This window comes from Hippoglossus stenolepis, chromosome 17 (genome assembly GCF_022539355.2).
Source record: "Hippoglossus stenolepis isolate QCI-W04-F060 chromosome 17, HSTE1.2, whole genome shotgun sequence".
NCBI lineage: Eukaryota > Metazoa > Chordata > Actinopteri > Pleuronectiformes > Pleuronectidae > Hippoglossus > Hippoglossus stenolepis.
Genome location: NC_061499.1, coordinates 8051382 through 8070786, shown reverse-complemented (window position 1 = coordinate 8070786; position 19405 = coordinate 8051382). Strand labels below are relative to the sequence as shown.

General features: G+C 40.5%; 1 protein-coding gene across 29 annotated transcripts in view; it reads right to left on the bottom strand.

The window, feature by feature from the left end:
• ptk2aa (protein tyrosine kinase 2aa) overlaps window positions 1-19405 on the bottom strand; it is a 58985-nt gene that overhangs the window by 2752 nt on the left and 36828 nt on the right. For 4 of the 29 annotated variants that reach the window (XM_035182075.2, XM_035182060.2, XM_035182071.2 and 1 more), the window contains 25 exons: window positions 18985-19015; window positions 18029-18093; window positions 17640-17726; window positions 15816-15833; window positions 13456-13512; window positions 12640-12660; window positions 12025-12057; window positions 10512-10609; window positions 9950-10034; window positions 9752-9852; window positions 9511-9626; window positions 9296-9396; window positions 8791-8880; window positions 8464-8668; window positions 8019-8130; window positions 7791-7865; window positions 6346-6453; window positions 5657-5761; window positions 2695-2757; window positions 2325-2364; window positions 1891-1994; window positions 1471-1479; window positions 633-788; window positions 392-472; window positions 40-125 (listed from right to left, as the gene is read on the bottom strand). In XM_035182075.2, coding sequence (XP_035037966.2) covers window positions 40-125; window positions 392-472; window positions 633-788; window positions 1471-1479; window positions 1891-1994; window positions 2325-2364; window positions 2695-2757; window positions 5657-5761; window positions 6346-6453; window positions 7791-7865; window positions 8019-8130; window positions 8464-8668; window positions 8791-8880; window positions 9296-9396; window positions 9511-9626; window positions 9752-9852; window positions 9950-10034; window positions 10512-10609; window positions 12025-12057; window positions 12640-12660; window positions 13456-13512; window positions 15816-15833; window positions 17640-17726; window positions 18029-18093; window positions 18985-19015 — 2047 coding nt within the window. Of the gene's footprint in view, window positions 1-39; window positions 126-391; window positions 473-632; window positions 789-1470; window positions 1480-1890; window positions 1995-2324; window positions 2365-2694; window positions 2758-5656; window positions 5762-6345; window positions 6454-7790; window positions 7866-8018; window positions 8131-8463; window positions 8669-8790; window positions 8881-9295; window positions 9397-9510; window positions 9627-9751; window positions 9853-9949; window positions 10035-10511; window positions 10610-12024; window positions 12058-12639; window positions 12661-13455; window positions 13513-13645; window positions 15160-15815; window positions 15834-17639; window positions 17727-18028; window positions 18094-18180; window positions 18362-18984; window positions 19016-19405 lie in introns of those variants that run through there. The other 25 variants (XM_035182063.2, XM_047344049.1, XM_035182069.2 and 22 more) reach the window with 22 other exon arrangements.

The following is a 19405-nucleotide window of genomic DNA, read 5'->3' as shown; positions in this document are numbered from 1 at the left end:
TATTAGAGCGTCCAGCAGCGTATGTGGTCGTGTTCTCACCTCGTCATCACATACTGTTGAGCCAGCTTCATCTTCGCTATCAACTCTGCCAGATCGGAATTCAACAACTTCTGAGCCATTTCAATCTGTGACGACAGAAACAGCCGCTGATGAATCACGTCAACGAATCATAGAAATCACGATAAAGAAGAATCCACCGATTTAATGCTTCACATTCATAAAGTTGTGTCGTTTGTGTTGGAGGCTTTGACAGAAACGCTGCTTATTCTATTTTATTGAGATGACGTCATGTGTCATGGTTCCGTTGTGATGCGTTACTCGTGCTGCGTGCAGTCGAAGTCAAGCAGAGTAAAACTTTGTGTGTTGCTTTGTAAGGAGAGTGTGTGTTTACCTCTCTGTGTGTGCTGGCTGGCAGCACAGGAATCGTCTCATCTACTGTCGCTAGCAGGGTCCTCAGAGCCAGACCCACCTCCTGCCACACACACACATTTTGTATCTTGAGTTAACATACACAATAACACAATTTAATAAAGACTCATTACTTTAAAAAAGTAATAAGTAAACCAATGCAGGATAAAGTTCATGGGACACTGAGTTGTAGCTTCTTCCATAGACTCAGTGTGGAATCGTACCTTCACCATGGGCACGTACTCCTCTGGTGCTGCAGGCTGAATCCTGTTGGACATCTCAATCACAGCTTTGACCAATCCCGTCACATTCTCATACACTTTGTCGTTGGAACGATCCAAGTTGGCGGTGGGAGGCGGACTGATCTCCTGGGGCTGCAACTGGACCGGGACAGGAGAGACATTTTATTTGTCTGTTTGTTTGTGTGACAAAGTTACATTTTCAGCTGCCTGTCAATGAGGGGAGTGTAATTACACAGACAAAACACTAGGAGGCAGTATGTGACTTCACAAAAACTAGAAGAAAACTAGAGGATTCACTCGCACACACACACACTATCTCCCTCAAACTCACACACACACACGTCATACCGACCTGAGACTATTACCATCTACATGCATTTCTATCTAGAAACTGGATACCTCACATTTCCTACAGTGACAGACGAGTGTGTAGGTTGTTAGTACAAAGTGTTAATGACAGGAGCTAACTTCCTGCTAACGATGGTAATGTCCTGTTGTCCTGTCCTGCAACATCTACTGTTCATCTACTTATTTGTGCTAAACCACAGACAGTGACATTTTATCCTTCTTCACCAGAAATATTCAGATCATAAAAAGATTGTTGACGTCACCAAAATATAACCAGTGGCTCTTTGGCTCATTGTTACTGTTGCTACCAACGACAACAACAAAGTTTTCTTTTTTTCGTCTGATTTTTCCGATAGATATTTTTCTACGTTTCTGGTGAAGAAGAAAAAAACTTGGATGTTCTATGCAAAATGACGACAACTAAGAGGAAACTAACTCTACGATGATAACGGACACACACAGATCAGCTTACCCTCCATGGCTATAGGGTTGGGGGTGGGGGGTTTGAAGAAAGAAGAGGGTGAAGTGAAGTGGGAGTGTGCATGAGAGATGGGTTGGTGAGGGTGATGGATGCAGAGAGAAAAGGAGGATATGGAATGAGGACAGGACGATGGGTGTTAAAGGAAACAGGATGGAGGGATGTTAACGACAGAGGGGGAGAAGAAGTAAAGGGGGGAGAGAGGAGGGGACAGAACATTAGGGCAAAGCCAAACACAGAAGAGGTAAAACATGGCTCAGCACACAAGCCATTAACACAATCAAAATCAAATCAAAAAGAATATGTCAGAGTGGGAGATTAACACAGCTCATGACGTCCATGGTAAAAGAGGATAAATAATCTTAGCATCCATCACTTTACTGCTTGTGTGTGTGTGTGTTTGTGTGTTTGTACCTTGACGCCCTCGTTGTAGCTGTCCACAGGGCAGAGACTGGCCAGGTTGCCAAGGTGACCAGGAGCTCCAGGGCGGGGCGGCTTCTTAGGAGGAGCTACGTGTTCTGGAAAAAAGGAGTCAGCTCGTGTCATTGGTTGGAGCAGGCTAGCGTGCTGAGTAGGACACATGTTGATCAGTACTTTATTGTTTGTTTGTTTGTTTGTCCGCATTCCAAGGTTTAAGGTGAAATATTTTACTTTCTACAACGATGCAGTTGTTACTTGCTGATCACAAAAATGTAATATAATGTGATGGGTTGATGAACACAAGGTTAAACTACCCAAAACATTATATAAAATATTACCTGTATAATGAATACTTTTACCATATTTTGTTGAGACTACTTTTATAACTTTTGTTGAAAGTGTAAGTGTCAGTGTGATAATTCTCTCACCTGGTTTCCCAACAGGCTGGTAGATGTGTTGGCTTCCACTCTGTGCAGACACAGAACACAAAACAAGTTAATGCTAAATAACTTTTATGGCATAATTTCAAACTGTCAATAGTCTTTAATAATGGAATAATGGTTCTAACTTTCCCATGAGCCCACAGTGGTCATGTGATTGGTGTGTAGGCAGAGGCCTGCCTGCCACGCTGCTACCTTAGTCCTAACTTCTTCCTACTTTTCTTTCCCTTAACCTTTTTCTTTATTTACACAAATTCCTCACGTGACTGGAAATTCAATTGTGAATTTTCTTTAAATATAAATACAAACAAAATGTTCATCCATCAAGACAAACACAAAACACACAACAGTGACTGACCGGTGCTTGTAGTGTGCCGTCCTCTCTGTCGATGCTTCCTCTGCTGTTTCTGGACTCTGTCTTCTGCAAGGAAGAGACAGAGACACAAAATGGACATAAGCATGTGGTTCCTTGCAGTTTCCGTTATAGTGAAATGATATCCCACTTTTTCAAGGTTACACAGATAAACAGCCTTTGCAAAGCAGCTAATGCACCGTTTCTTTTTAAGCCCAAAACCAGACTTCGAGAGAAAAATGCACAATTTAAGCAGAAAAGGATTTTGCAGCTTTTAAACTCCACCTCTTTTCATCTACTCTGCACAATAACCAACACAATTTGACATCCTCATGATCAAGAGCAGCAGATAAACACAACAGAAGTCACATAGAGAAAACCTCCGCACTGCAGACTGTTCACACACAACGTTATACAACTGTCAAACGTGACTACCACTGCCGTTCACCCCTCCCTCTTCTGTCTCAGTTTCAGTACCGTTTTGGTGAAGCACGCCTTGAAGAGATGCATCCTGGGAGAGTAGAGCCTGAAGACGATGGGAGGAGGAAGTGGAGGCCATCGAAAGAAGGGCGGAGATGGGGAACGAACAAGTATGAGAGCAAGGGAGAGAGATGGAAGCAAAGAAAAACTTAAAAGATGGAGTGAAAAATCAGAGAGAAAAGGAGACGAGAGGAACTAGTGCAGAGAGAAAACTGAGAGCGAAGACGACTGTTTGCAGAGATGGAAGAAAATGAACGGAGAAAGAGAGATGAATTGAGTAAGGGAAGAATGGAGGGAAGAAAAGACGGAGAGGGAGAGTTTTTCCAGAGGAGGAAAAAGCTCCACTAAAGCCACAGACCCAAAATCCTGGAAAGGAAAGATCCAATGAACCGCCTCACTTTCTCCTCCATTTCTCCCTCCCACTCTTTCCATCTCGCTGCATCTCCCTCTCTCTGATGGCCGACTCCTCACTCGTTCCTCCCTCTCCACTGCTCATGCCAATCCCACTTCCTTTCTCCCTCCCTCTGTCCTCCACTCCCCAAGTTTTCATCTCTTTCTTTCTTCAGGACTTATTTTCCTTCTCTCTCTTTGCACTTTTTTCATTCTCCTGTCGATCGTCCTGTCATTTATCACAAAGTTTACTTCCAGATTTTACCAGCAGGTATTCGCTTCTTCATAACTTCTGCCACATAATTCTCCAACAAGCAAAGTGAATTGTCAAAGTATCCCTTTTTACGTTTTTCGACTTCGCAGACATTTTACAAAAAGTCTCTAAAATTCACTCAAGGAAAGAAAAACTGAAAAAGCAACACAAGTATCCTTTAAAATTGAGGATGGATTCTGACATAATCAAGTCTGTTTTTTTCCACTGCTTTCATCTTCAGCCTTTCATCTTCAGGCATTCCACATGACGAGGATGTGAGCTGGACAGAGCTATTAGCATGTACACTGGAGACATGTATTAGTACCAGGTAAAATCCTATTTAGATATTTAATGGGTAATAATCTACATCCATGTAGCTTTTCACTCAGTTACTTCTAAAACAGCCTTATAAAATAATCCACTCACAATTCGTCTTTGTGGTTTGATCAGCTGATTGTCAGAACTGATTGTTTCTGATGTTTATTTCAGCAAACGACTATTTTCAGCTTCCACAACCATGATATTATCAGATTAAAGCAGAGACTTTGAATTCACCACACTGACCTTCTTGTTTGTATGAAGGGACATGTGGTTTTAAATGGTTGGTACATCCAGGACAGTGGAAAGAAAGTTAGTCTCTCTTAGATGTGGTTGAAAATTAGCTATTTTATTGAGGAAAGAGATCACGTCATGCTAAGTAATGGGATATTTTATGAAATCCAATGAGGGATGTTTCCTCTCATGTGTCCAGTTCAGCTGGGAAATAGGATCAGCAGCATAGTATTGCACCAGCGCATTTCACCACCTAACTGACATAAATAGTCTTAAAAGCAAATACCACATATTAAGATTTGGTGATTAAGTCTGTCAGGTCTTTTCAAGCAATAAGCGTGCCTTTCAAACGTGGCATCCCAACTGGCCCCACACAAACCAACTTCACAACACTCATCTGTGTTTTCCCTCTTTATCTGTGCTCTCCCTACTCCTGGCTCAAAACAGAAACAGTCCATCAGAGCAAGAGGGAAAACAACCTGATGTGAAGAGAGAAGAAAAACAGACTTGTTTTTGCAAAGGACGAATGATTTGGCTTCGTATTCTGGATATTTTAGTGTCTGATGGGAAAAATCAACCACTCAGCCAGTTCAAATATCTGAAAAAGAGATTCTTCAGTTCATTCGGGAGCTACGACACACAGAGCTGCTTTACTGAGTGGAATGAGTCATTTCTATATTTAAATAAGTGATGCTTTTAATTAACCAGACTGTGTAACAACATTTTGTGACAACGTTACAACATCCAAAGGTTTGTATAGATAACAAATGTGATTTTCTTTTAATGACAGAGGATGTTTTACTTTCACTTTTTATAAAGTATTGTGTCCACTTTGTTCATGGTTCCAGCTCTATTCTGTTAAACTTCTGCAAACTCAAAGATAACACAACAGCAAGTGATCCAATTTGCCCACTATTATATTCAATTCCAAGTTACTCCCTGCAGAGAAAACCACACTTTTTTCATCTGACAGCCTCAAATTACTCATTGCCGCTAATCCAATGTCTCAACACTTGATCAATGTTGACAGACAAATGCATTTGAATGAAAGATCAATCTATAATTAGTTTTTGCAGTTTTTCATGATTTCTTGAATCTCCTCTAAAAACAAGAACTCAAACACAACATCTCTCAGACTCGTCACAATCCCATGACTGAGACGCACTTTGAAAACCCCCAGAAGTTCCCTGTAAGGCTCCAGTTTTCTCATAATAAGGCAGCAGTCCACAAACAAACCACTTGCTTGTGTAAGAATGAATATTTCTATGATTTATATGTGTGTATGATTTTTACCATGAAGCTCTCCTCCTGCTCCAGCCACCGCTGGTCATCCTCCATCTGTTGTTGCTGCATCATCAGCCTCTCCTCCATCAGAACCTGGCCGACACAGCCACCCTCCTGTAGAAAACATTTCTGCTTTAATATGTGCTTTCTTTAAAATATAGTCATACTACATAATTAGGTAAACTAGTCGATAAAAGCAGAAAGTGGATAAACAGGTTCAGGTTTATCCAGTTTCTTAAAAACTCAGACTAATAAAAATTATTTCAGGGATCAAGTAGCCATTTTCCGAAACACAGAAACTCTGCGGTCTCACTGAAAAAACAACTTCACCATAGGGTTGAAGTGCCAGAGCTTCACTGCTATAAAATAACCTGTTATGTTTAGTTCAGAAGAAAAGTAAATGAAATTCTGGTTTGTGAAATTTAAGAGTGATCTGGGGAAGACTAAAACTTTGCTTCATCATTTACTGTAATCTACTGTTTCCTCTTTGTGTGACTGGAAGTGGCAGTGATGCAACACGGGGCTTTTAGGGTTCGAGGTAAAAGTTCAACATTAAATTCAAGCCCATTGCAGAACATGTCATTCCATAATAGACACTAAAATATTAAAACGGGAAAATATAATGTATGTACAAGTGTGTGTGTGTGTGTGTGTGTGTGTGTGTGTGTGTGTGTGTGTGTGTGTGTGTGTGTGTGTACCTCCATGCCGGGATTCCACAGTGCAGTGTGTTCAGGTCTGTGTTGATTCCAGGTATCAGCAGGAGGGAAGCTGCCTCCTACTCCTCCTACACCACCATGAGCTGACGGCTGGAGGAGGAGAAAAAGAGAGGGACAGACAATTTGAGAGAACACGTAAAAAAATTTAAAAAAATTTCATTTCCAAAACCATTGCTGGAGGCTTTTAGAGAAAAATTGTGAAAAAACTTCATGCAATAGAAAAATAAATTATGTAAAATACTGTTTTCGTATATATTATAATTCCTTCTTTACAAGATATTTCTAAATTTCTTTGATATTTTGAGTTAATGGATACATCTGACACAGCAGCACATGAGACAAAATAAAGTAATTTAATAAAATTACTGATATCAATGTTATGAGTCTGGAAATTATCTGATATTTCCCTTGAGAACAACAACATTCCTTCACTTCACTCCAGTCTGGGTGAATAAAAAAAGTCCTATTGCACAAATTCAATGACTATTGTGCAAATCAGACCTGGTTTAGTCAAAACTGATTTCAATACAGATAACAGAGATAAGCCCAAAGTTCAAGAACACAAACACACACAGGACAAGTTTGTATATGATAGTAGTTACTACATATGACTAATAACAATATTATATTATCAATTATACTTATATGAAGCAAACTGTAATAACTTCAATAACAAGCATGTAATGATTTGATATGGAACATCCATTATTCTTGTGAGTACTTCAACAAAAGTCTAGTGTGTGATACATTAATACAAAGATGTTATTCTTCTTGTGATATGATCAAGTTTGAGTTAAACAGCAGCTCAAATTATACAATCACTCCTTATAAGGACAAGAGAGAAAGAGGCAGAGTGGCCTATTGCCATAAAAGCTGAAAGAACGGCTTTGATTTGTGTGTGTGTGCGTGTGCGTCTGTGTGTGTGTATCTTTCAACACTACAGGAAATGCCTGCTGTCTGCTCGGTTTATGAGGAGAGGAATAACTGCACTGAACGTCTCCTCTCGTCGTTTTCTCTCCCTTCACATTTCTCTCTTTGACTTTGACACGTGCAGCTCACGCTCCTCGTCCTGACTTTATCATCCTGTCCTTTATTATGATGAAATGCTCAACCTGGAAATGTCAGGGACCTGAGATCAGGTCGATAGTTGAAAGTCTGATTTATAGAACCAGACGAGATATTTTTCCGATAACGTAGTTTAGACATGTATTAATCTGTTTTTAAGATTTGTGAATAGTTCAACTTTAATTTAGTACTTTTCCTTCACTTTTCCCAGATGCTTCTTCACTGGATTTAAGAAACTTGGTCGGGGATTTTTTGTTTGATGACTGTCTATTTATCACATTAAGTATAAAAAAGAGAACAGATTATGAAAATTTGCCACCTGTGTGCATGTGCGTGTGTGTCCGTGTGTGTGTTTGTCTTACTGGAAAGTGGTTGTGTTGAGGGCTGGAGAAAAACCCTTCACTGGAGCGAGGACTGGGGTAACCTGGTCGACTGGGCTGCAAACACAAAGATAAGTTTGTACTGTTTACTACATATTCAAAACACACACAGAAACCAACACACCCACCCAGCCACACGCACACGCACACACAAAATAATGAGAATGAGGAAACGGTCGTGGATGAAACATTTTGGTCAGTGAGTCTTACTTTAGGTGGAGCTTCATCAGACCCTCCCGAGTCCCAGGACACGGTGACTTGTCTCCTCATCTCCATTCGAAGTCTCTCCTCTTGTTGAAGCTTCTCTTCCTCCAGTATGGTGCTACACAATTATACACAACACTAGCAGTCAGATATATACATTTATACATACATAGATATATTTTAATGTTTTTTATTATTTTATTTTTTTATTAGATGCTGACATAAATCAGAAGTAAGTATATATATAATGTATATACCATATGCAAAGTTAAATGTTGAATTAGGTTCTTTCCAAATACTTTTTCCTTACATGTTTCTACAAACATTACAGATCCCCTTATTCATTATTCTATGATAAATTGATACGACATTTACACATTATATGTGTTTAAACAAGAGAATTGTAATTCTGTAAAACACAATGACCAGTGAGAGAATTCATGTTATTTACTTGAGCTGTGTTTTGAGTTCTGTGAACCGCGGCCTCTTGCTCGGGTCGTACGACCAACACTTGGTCATCAAACTGTAGAGGGTGGGGGGGCACTGAGGAGGCATCGCCAGCCGCTCCCCGTTCTCTATCCTGCCGATCACGTCGTTGTTCTTCACCCCCTGGAAGGGCTTGATGCCGTACATCAGGATCTCCCACATGCACACGCCTGCACAGACACGGGAAATAACAGGCAGGGTTATTTAAGACAGGAAGTGATTTACAAAGACACACTTGATGGACCTGATTGTTGATGAACACTGTTTCTTAAAGACTGTAAATACATCTCACCAAACATCCAGACATCACTGGCAGACGTGAATCTTCTGAAGTTGATGGATTCAGGGGCCATCCACTTTATCGGAAGTTTACCTTTAGAAGCTGAAACAAAGAGCGACACAGATGATGACAAACTACCGGCAGATTCAAGATCACCTATAAAGAACAGAGCAGGTTTTTTATAGCTACAATAAATCTGTTAGTTAAATGGTGGAATTCTGCATCCACCAATGAGAAGGTAGAATAGGTGATTCCCCTAAAAGTAAACTGTAGTAGCCCGATGTCACCAGTAGATGATGGTAAAGTACAAGCAACAGGAAAAGACTGATGTCTCTGGGTAGCTGCTTAATTCTATTAACCAAGAGCATGAAACAAACTAAAGACTGTGGAGTTGAGGTGGTTAAATATAACAGCGTGGAACATCAGGACGTTAAACACTGTCTTGAAATATTGATGCATCACTGTTCTATGTTAATTAAAAAGCCTTGTACTGTATCTGCTCATGGTGTTTCACTACCTTTGTAGTAAGAGCTGTCCTCCATGTATCGGGACAGACCAAAGTCCCCGAGCATCACACAGTCAACTGATGAGACCAAAACATTACGAGCTGCAATGTCCCTGTGAGGCACAAAAGAAAATTGACGTTATTTATCATTTGTTTGATGCTAAATCTCCATCAAAGAACAGGAGAGGTGAACACAGTTAATCACCAGGGCTTTGTATGCTGTTTACCTGTGTACGAAGCGTTTGCTCTCCAGATAGGCCAGCGCCGTGCTGAGCTGGTAGGCAAACAGAATGAGAGAGGCCAGGTCCAGACTGTACTTCCTCACCTGAAGGAACGAACGCAACTGTGGAGAGAGAGGGACAGAAACACGGGGATGTAGTATTAAGAGAACGATGGTTTGGAGAGTGGATACAGATACTATGTCAAACAGTTCCTTCTGTAAACCCAAACAAAGAGCCTGAGGCGTACCTCTCCGAGCGTACAGAGCTCCATGATGATCCACACCGGGTTCTCTGTGATCACTCCGATTAGCTTGACAATGTGAGGGTGGTCGAACTGACGCATTGTCACTGCAGGGGGAACAGGAGACGCATTCAAAACCCAGTGTGCGTGAAATGAGTCACAGTTTGAAATGAGTCACACGCAGAGAACACACTCTGGTCTTACATGCTTCTTGTAGGAACTTTTCTCTGACGCTGTCTGAGGTACAGTTCTTACAGGTCTTAATGGCGACAGGTAGAGCGGGGTTGTCCTGCGCGACACACACAACACAAGTCAGCAGATTAGCAGTGAAGCATATCCAACAACAAACTTCTGACATTACTAAATAAAAATACAATATTTTCAGCAAATTCATGTTTTATGGAATAAACTGACAAATTGTCACACATGTAAAACAAGCAATTGTATTATAGTTTATTTTTGATTACAATTTGCCTGGATGGATTTGCAGTATGTTCATATCAACTCAATATAATTTCAGTGAGTGAATAAACAATAATATTGAATTTCACAGACCTATTGTAGCAGGTGTATGTACAGGATCATCATAATCAGTAGGTAATCCATCATTTGTACTTGTTATTAAGATGAACACTTGAGAATATGAGGAATTTTTAACTTCAATGGTTTGTTTTAGCTTGATAATAAAGTTCTTTAAGAAAAGAAGGTAGTCTATTTAATTATTGGTGCACATTTAGAAAAGAAGAGTGTTTTGATTTGTACGTACCGAGCTGTTATAGACTCCTTGGTGCACATCTCCAAACTGACCCTCTCCGATACAGCGACCCAACTCGATCCTGTCCCTCTGGATCTCATAGTCCCGCGCTGAGAGAGGAGGAGCAGAGAGAGGAGGGAGAAAGGAACAGAGATAAATTTACCTGCTGTTATTCATGCACGGGAAAGACCCTTCACATCTGACATGCTTCTCTATTAGACCACATGGATGGAGCTTACCAGGACGAGACAAAGTGGATGGTATCAGGTACCAGGTTCTTTGAGTAAAAGCATGAAGATACTTAAAAATACTTAGATATTATTTCAAATTTTATTGTGGTAAGCCCCATCCACAGGCAATTGGGTTATTTTTAAATAAACCATTTATGATATGTATAAATACATATTGACCCAGGGTTGTAAATCCACAGTAAATTCCCATCCACAAAATTATCTAAATACACAAAGTTTGTCTTGTCATGCGCACTGTAACACAAAATTGCAAACACACCAACATTCATAACATAACATTAACCCATTTTACAGACAAATGTATGATTCATAAACTGTGTTCACATGCACAGCAAAAGTCTGATTCCTGTATCGACATTAGCTGCAAGAGAACACAAACAATTACTTATGAATGAGATCATTAATTTGAGGTAATAACCTTGAGGCCTCTGTTCATTTAAACATCAAGAGTCCGTTTATAAAACACAGAAGGAGCCTGGGTCTGCATCGTTTTTTAGAAAAGTGTTCAATGTCGAAATGTTTCAAAGTGGTCTCAGATTTTTGTTCCCCACTATATATAAACAGTTGCTGTGTATACAAATTGTACAGCCAAGCCCAGACAGAGCTGAACATACTTCAGATCCAGTGCGAGTATGTCCAAAATAATTTATGTGAATATACAGAGGACTATTAACGTCAGCTGCGAATCAAACATCTTTAAAACTGACTTAATAGTAAGTTCAAGAGGTTTACGCATGGCAATCATGAACTTACACTGTCAAAGTGTGTTGGGCTAAATAAAATCAAGCAAACCAACGGATTCATGCACTAGAATCACAAATGCAGCATTGCACAATTGCATTCCTTTACAAGGAGATTTAATGCAATTATTCCGTAGGGCAAATTCCCTCACAGGAAATTAAATACCACTTCAAATGAAAAGACAAAACCCACAGAGAACTTAAAGGAAAACAAAACAAACTATAATCATCATTCCAAAACAAAATAAAGAAATAAAAATGTCACAACCATAGACTGTATATAAAAATGGACGATCCCCCGCCACTCCCTCCCACTATCCAGAAATGAAGCTAAAATATCCCAAATACGAACAAAAAGCCTTCTTCGGAGCATTTGGAGCCAGAGTCTGCACTGTGGCGATCAGGGAACGGAGCTGTGGCAGCAAATTCCCACTGATACAAGCACTCAACCAATCACTTGTCAGTCTCAGCTGTTCATCAGGGTGTTTCAGTCCATTTTTATATCATCAAAATACGAATTAAAATCAACCTTACCGGGAAAAACAACATCAGTGTGATAAGAAGTACCTAAAATGACAGAAACCATCTTGAGATGTACTTTTACTGTTTAGTTTGATCCATGTCCCATCTACCAACATGGAGTTAGGACCTACACAGCAGCCAACCACCAGGTGGTGAATGAGATGTTTTGGCTTCACTTTTGGGGGGGGGCTGTCATGCCATCCATCTTTATGAACAGTCAATGGTCACAACCAACATGATGGACCAAGCCGATACACGATGCAAATAACTGTGAGGTAGTTTAGCTCGTTTAACATTTTGAATTGTTTATGGATTAGCTCTCTCTCTTTCATTTCCAACACCAGACCTGAATGAACTCAATCTACAAAAACAATCACAAGTCAACGACCAACCTCTATCCCCTTAAATCTTTGCATTTTTCTTTGTTGGGTACTAGTTGTGAAAAAAAGTAAACCATCCTACACTGACTCTTTATATCACTGATACAGTTACTCAGGTTTAAATTAAGAAAATGACTTGAGGCAAATTTGTCCCTATAGTTTAGACTAGTGCCCAGCAGAGAAAAACATTTCAAAACATCAAGAGTTTTCAGTAAGACAGACTGCGACAGAGACGGACAGTTTTTACCTTCGACTACTCCATAGCTCACTGTGTTGGCGATGGGAGAAAGAGGAAGAAAGAGAGATGAAGAGAGATGAAGAGAGGGGAGAGGCAGACAGCTGCTTTAAGATTGAAAATAGCTCAGAAAACACACACACACATTTATAGTGAAAGACAATCCACCAATTTTATTCTATATTAAATGTTTAGTGCATAAATAAGTGGATGAAAAACTGAGCTGATGCTGCCACAGAAAGGTTAAAAAGTAGGTTTAAAAGGAACGAATGTTATACAGTTTATTTTATACTTGGAGCAGATGGTGCAAACTCATTGACAGAGCAGGAAAATATGTCAGAAGTGTGTTTAGGGGAAGTCTGCCGAGAGAACCAAAAAAAGAAAAGATATAAAGCTGCACAAATAAAGCAACACGGAGAACGATAGGAAAAAAAGACTGTGTGAGGAAAGAAGAACAATCCACTGTTCTCTGTCCCAACAATCAAATACGTAAATCAACTTTAAAAGTATTTGCAGAGAGGCTAAAGCCAAACGCACCAGCACATGAATGTATCCGACAGATGTAACGTGTCTCCATGAACCACATGTTTGAGTTGTAGCCTCCGTGACCTGCAGCCTGAGTCTCCACTGTTTACATAAGACGGCAGAACTGGCCTGAATCTGATCAGTCGCTACCAAACCGAATGTCTAACTCCTTGTGTGAGTTGGAGATTCACACCACGCTCTTTTTTAAGAGATAGTAGAACAAATTAATGTTTGTTTGAGAGCATAAAACATTTGACTGAAGAACAACAGGTTTCTTTAGTGGAGACGGGAGAAGTTACTTACTGGAGGGCATGGTGTACGTGTCCTCTTCATCCACTATCTCTGCATAGTCATCGGTCTCTGCAACATGAAATGGTGTAAAATTAACTGAAGGTACATGAAAACAATAAAGAAAACACACACACACATACATGTATATACGTCACACACAAACACACACACAAGACAGTTGTGCACATGTTGCTCTATTTACCATCCGTCCACTACGGTCAAACGTGTGCAGCAAAAGAATAAAACTCCACAAAAACACTTAAACGTAAAGCAGCGAACTCTTAAAACAAACTCAGTTTCGACAACTCAAGAGAGAAGCAACACCCACGTAGCTTCTCTCTTTCCCTCTCTCTCCCTCTCTCTGTTACACACACACACACACACACTTGGCGGAGAAGGTCAGCTGAGCATGTGTTGTGCATATCTGTCTGTGTGAGAGCAGCTGGGGTGCAGGGAGTAGCCGGCCCGGGATGGAAAAGCAAAGACAGAAAGGAGAGAGTGCGAAGGAGACGGGTGGAGAGACGGAACAAGAAAGAGAGAGACTGGGATATAAGAGGAAGAGGGAGACTCACACACACACACGGTAGAAGAGGAGAAATGGTGTGTGTGGCTGTCATGTAAGCAGATGGTAGCGTTTAGGATCAGATCTGTGTCAGAATCAGAGCGATAGGCAGAGAAAGAGACGCAGCAGGAAAAAGACAGGGAGAGATGGACTGAGTCAGTCCCAACCAGATGGTGGTGTTTAAAATAAAATCAGTGTGCAGACTCAGCTGTTGGAAACGAGAGTCAAACATCTGCTGCTGTCCTGAACACCCCCGCTCTCGCTCTCTCTCTCTCTCTCTGCTCACTGCTATGGTTGGGGATTCATCAGGCTCTGTGGGAACGCGTCCCCAAATTGATCAGAAATCCTTCTCTAAAGCCTGTGGCTGATTATCTCAAGATATTTCCCAACAACCCACCGTTTAGAATAAGATGGATTAGATGTTGATGTAAAGGAGGCTAAATAAAAACGGTGAATCTTTGCCAATGCAAATAAAACTGAAAAGTGCTGATTATTGAAGAAATAAAGTACTTTTGACATTAATGCTTTTTACACTAACTTGCTGAGGGTTCGCCTGGAAATCAGACCAATCAGTGAGCTCGTTTATTGGCTCTCGCAGAGGAGTCCGACTCTGCTCTCGCCAAGACCGATTTCCATCTGTCCTGAAACTGATCAGGCCAATCACAACAACTTTAGCAAATGTTACTGATATATACTAAAATTCTCATCTTACATACAGATGGTTTTTCTCAGTCAGTTTCATCAGTGGCAATAAAATGCTTAACTTCTGATTTCAAACTATTCTCTGACTTTTTGTTACTTTTAAATCTGCAGCTCTGCTTCCACATAATGAGAACAATTTCCCACTGATGTGGCCATTTGTGCTGTGAGGTCCATTGTTTGTATCGCTGCATATTCAGGCTCATGTGGTTTTTGTTCTACAGAGTAAACTGTTTCTAAGTTTGACTGGTCTAACTCCGTCTCTTTCTGCTTCCAGTGGAGGGAAATGTGTGCGCGTGTGTGTGTGTGTGTGTGTGTGTGTGTGTGTGTGTGTGTGTGTGTGTGTGTGTGTGTGTGTGTGTGTACGCTTGCATGTGTGTGTGATCTAGTTTGCCCATTATAGCCAGGAATGCACCCGCTCTCAGATCCAGCAAACCTCTCCTGCTCCACTGTGTGTGTGTGTGTGTGTGTGTGTGTGTGTGTGTGTGTGTGTGTGTGTGTGTGTGTGTGTGTGTGTGTGTGTGTGTGTATGTGTGTATGAATGAATGCAAGTACACGTGTGCATGATTTTGCATGTGTTGTGTGGGTGTGTGCATGAGTGTGTGTTTTGTGCTTGTGTGTGTGTGTGCGTGCAGAGAGAAAGGTTTGGAGAGGTTCCCTTACAGAGAAAATATTGCTTCATTTACTAGTTCTGTTTTTTCTTGTGGTTATACGCAGACATATTTTAAATTTAGTGGGAATTTAGTGGCGATCCAATTTCAAAATAATCACCAATAGACATGGATACGAACACACAAACATCTTAAAACACAAAACTAAACTAGAGAGCCACTGTAGCTTCTAACAGATCAAACCCATTAAAGCTACTGGTGATTGATTCATGTTTCTTGAAACATGCTAATCAACACTGCATATTACACACTGTATTACCCAATAGACCACGACAGCTATTGTTAAAGAAGAAGGAATGCATGCAGAAACATCAGTCCCCACACACACACACACACACACCCCAATACACACACGCTATCCTTTGCAGGAGGGTGCCGTGTATTGCAAGACAAGAAAGAAGGAACAACGGAGAGATTGATAAACAACAGCATAACTTTACCATCCCCACTAAGATCTTCTGCAGGGTCCAGGAGAGCATGCAGGAAACGGAACAGCAGAGGAGGAGGAGTGAGAAAGAGAGAAGAGCAGGAGGCAGAGCAGAGAGCAGAGAGAAGAGAGAAGAGGAGAGAGGAGAGGTTAGAGCATGAAAAGCTTTGAAACAACTTGGGAGATGTCGCAGGATCTGCAAAAGCCAAAAACTCAGCGAGCAGTTAGTACAGATCCAAAATGTCTCCAGTGAGTTAACAGCTTCCATTAATGTTGTGAAGATGACATGGCAAAGAAATGAATGAGTGCAAGAAAACAGCAGCAATATGACTTGTTCTTTAGTCCCGGCATTGGCCCCTGTTTACTCCGGCAATTCACTCAGAGGATCTCCAATCAGGAGCCCAGTTTTCAAAGGTATCTTTAGGCTTCATCATTTAAAATTCTTTGAGAAATTATTAGAAATGATGAAATAATTGAATTAAGAAATAAAAGCTTGTAAAGAAGCTTCACAACCTGAAGGAGAAACTGAAAATTAAATTGTTTGTTTGTTATTGAGTCTCTACCTTTAAAGCAGATGCCCCCTGTTAAGTTACATTTGATTTAGAATGAGTTTAGAGGGACTAGAAGAACCTAAATAATATAGAAACAAATATGAACGACAAATAAACCTATTAATGCCTGCGCTCAACTGACTCTTAGATTCTGCAGCAGGAGAAGTTTCTACGTCTCTACAACAAATCAGCTGCCATTCAGATCCACGACTTTGTTTCTGTCAGTCGTCCTGTGAGCTACTGACGACAGCTGCCAAAGCCACAGATGGAGACACGAGGGCATCTTCTGACCCACTTAGGATGTCAACCTCACTGCAGGAAACATTCAACTCATCTATAGGAGTTGATTTTTTGCAGAATTAACTTTTAAGTGTTTATCATGAACATTATTTAGATTTTTATGACAGTTCTTGTCTTTGATCACAGAGTAACAATCTTGAGCTGATAGTGATGAGTTGCTTGATGGGGAAGATGCTCAGTGGTTGACCTCAAACAGAGCGATGCGTCACTGCTAGGCCACAAATAAAGCTCTGCCTCTTTGAATTGACTGCAATAAAACATTGAAAATAAAGATTTAAAATAACCAAACGCTGACCTCAGCAGCAAGTTCTGGGCTGAACAGAGACTTGAGAGAAACATTTTGCTCCGTCTCCGTACATCCAGTCACATCGTTCTGTTAAATCTCACAAAGAGTAAAACTGAAAATGTCGATCTTTGGCAGCCCTCGTCAACAGGCTCAGGAATAATCTGAATACTTAATCTAAAATGTGAGAGGTAAAATGTAAAACACATAAACCTCAGGTTTTACAGGAGATACCTCTCAGAGTCGTCTTTATTTGTGCCCCAGTTGTTTGAATGCTTGGTTATATGCAGCAACATGGACACCAGTTATTGTGGTTTAGTTTTGTTTGTCCTTTTGTGAAGGATTTAATTAGTTCAAGCAACCACGCAGCGAGGACAAAGAGGGTTGAGTAGAGGAGAGCATCCTGAAACTGTTTTAATCCCCAAAACAATTGACAGTTCACTTTAAAAATGTAAAAAAGTTGCCAAATCTCTGACAATAATTTAATGGCCATTATTTTTAGAGTCCATATGAACCAAATTAGTTCATAAACCAATCAAGGAAGCCAGAGTAAACCTTTTAAGTCGCTTCCATAGATGTTTTTTCGGACATGATGCGAGTTACCCAATAACCACGACGATTAAATCAGGCATTTTTATTCTCCCCACATTACAATTTTGTGGATACACTCCTCTACGAACTTTCCAATCAGGGCCGAGGATACCGTTGGGCGGCGAATCTGAACAGAAGACAAAGGGGAGGAGGAAACGCCGCGCCTTGGTTGGCTTAGGAGGCGTCGATGTCACTAGGTCTTCAGCCAATGAGGAAGTGAGGGGGAGAGAGGACAGAGGAAAAAAAAACACAGACAGAGTGAATGGATGAGGGGAGGGATGTGTGAAAGACCGAAGGGGGAGAGGAGGAAGTAAACAAAAAAGAACGTAGGAACAGAGAGGATGGGATGAGAGAGGGAGAGGAAGTCCCCACAGAGGAGAAAACAATGAGAGATGAGAAGAAAAAAAGAAACAGATGTTGGGAGGACAGGAAGAGAAAGAAAGGAGCGAACTGACGGAGTTCATCTCACCTCTACATATGTTTTTGTTTTTATTATCTTACCTGAGACGGAGATCGCTCTGACTCCACTCCTCACCGCTTCCGACTTCTTCTCATTGTTTGACACTCTGGAGAAAAAGATAATACGGTAAATTAGACGAGGATTACACATCAGCAACAGAGGTAAACACTCAGTTGACACAACATAAACATACCGACGCCGATTCAAAACATATCAGCGATTTCCAGCATCAGAGTTCCAATAAAGGATAAACCATGGAAACTGTTCTTCACATTAAGAGTAGGATACAAGAAGCAAACGCTGCAATCGCTATCTATAAACGAGCCCGCACTGCTGCAATTATCTCCCTGTCTTTGCCGTGGTCCCTCTGTCATCTGAGCTCCGCTATCTTTACATCACAGACTACAACGGGCGGAGAGAGAGAGTGAGTGTGCGACGGACAGAAGGAGGAGGAGGAGATTTCCAGAGTGTCTCAAAAAACCCTAAGTGGAAAATATTTGGCTCCTAAACTTTATCTCCTTATTTGACCAGAGACGGAAAGAGAGAGGAAGAAAGAAAAGAGAAAGAGAGAGAGAGAGGGATTTGAGTTTAAATGACCTAAAGTAAGTGAAAAGTTGTTGAATCTGTACGTCTGATTGGCTACGTCCAGACGGACTCGCAGATAAACAAACACAACGAGCTCCGCGCTGAGGTCACAGTGGTTTCTCTGTAAATCTTTTTAAAGCCTAATGACACGGAGCCAGAAATCCTAAATAAGGATCATTTTGGAGGAAAAACATTAAATACAAGGTTGTCACTGTTCAGATTTTCTGATGCTATATATGGGTTATACAAATACATTTAATTGATTGATTCTGTTTGTCTTAAAATTTTAGAAGAATTATGTTTCAGGTCTGCAAAACTTAAAAAGAAAATATTCTCACACAGTCAACACACAATGTTCATGTAGAACAGTTGTTATTTTTACTGTAACAGTACTAAGAATAGTTGGACTTACTTTGGGATGGAAGGCAGCGCTCTCTCTCCCTCTAGAGGATGAAAACACACATTATAATGTGTCATGACTCAGACAGGACCTTACTCACAGTACACAGGCTATAACCACAGTTTCTTCTGCGTATAAAATACATTCATTATACAGCATCAGAACTGGATGTAAATATGCCCATAGCCGGGGACTTGTGCTGTAGTTCAGTGGATCTTGTAGCCTTTATTGAATAGAAGCACTTTAAAACCAAATAACAACAAATATATGATTATTTTAAAGACAAATGTTATAAATGAGAAATATTCTTAGTGTTGAGGATAATGGCAGAGCTCATAGTTTAATTTCGTCTAAAAAAATATTGTATCTAGTGCACAATGTCCGTGAGTAATATTTGATACTGAGGAACAGAGGAGCTAGAAAAAAAGAGGAA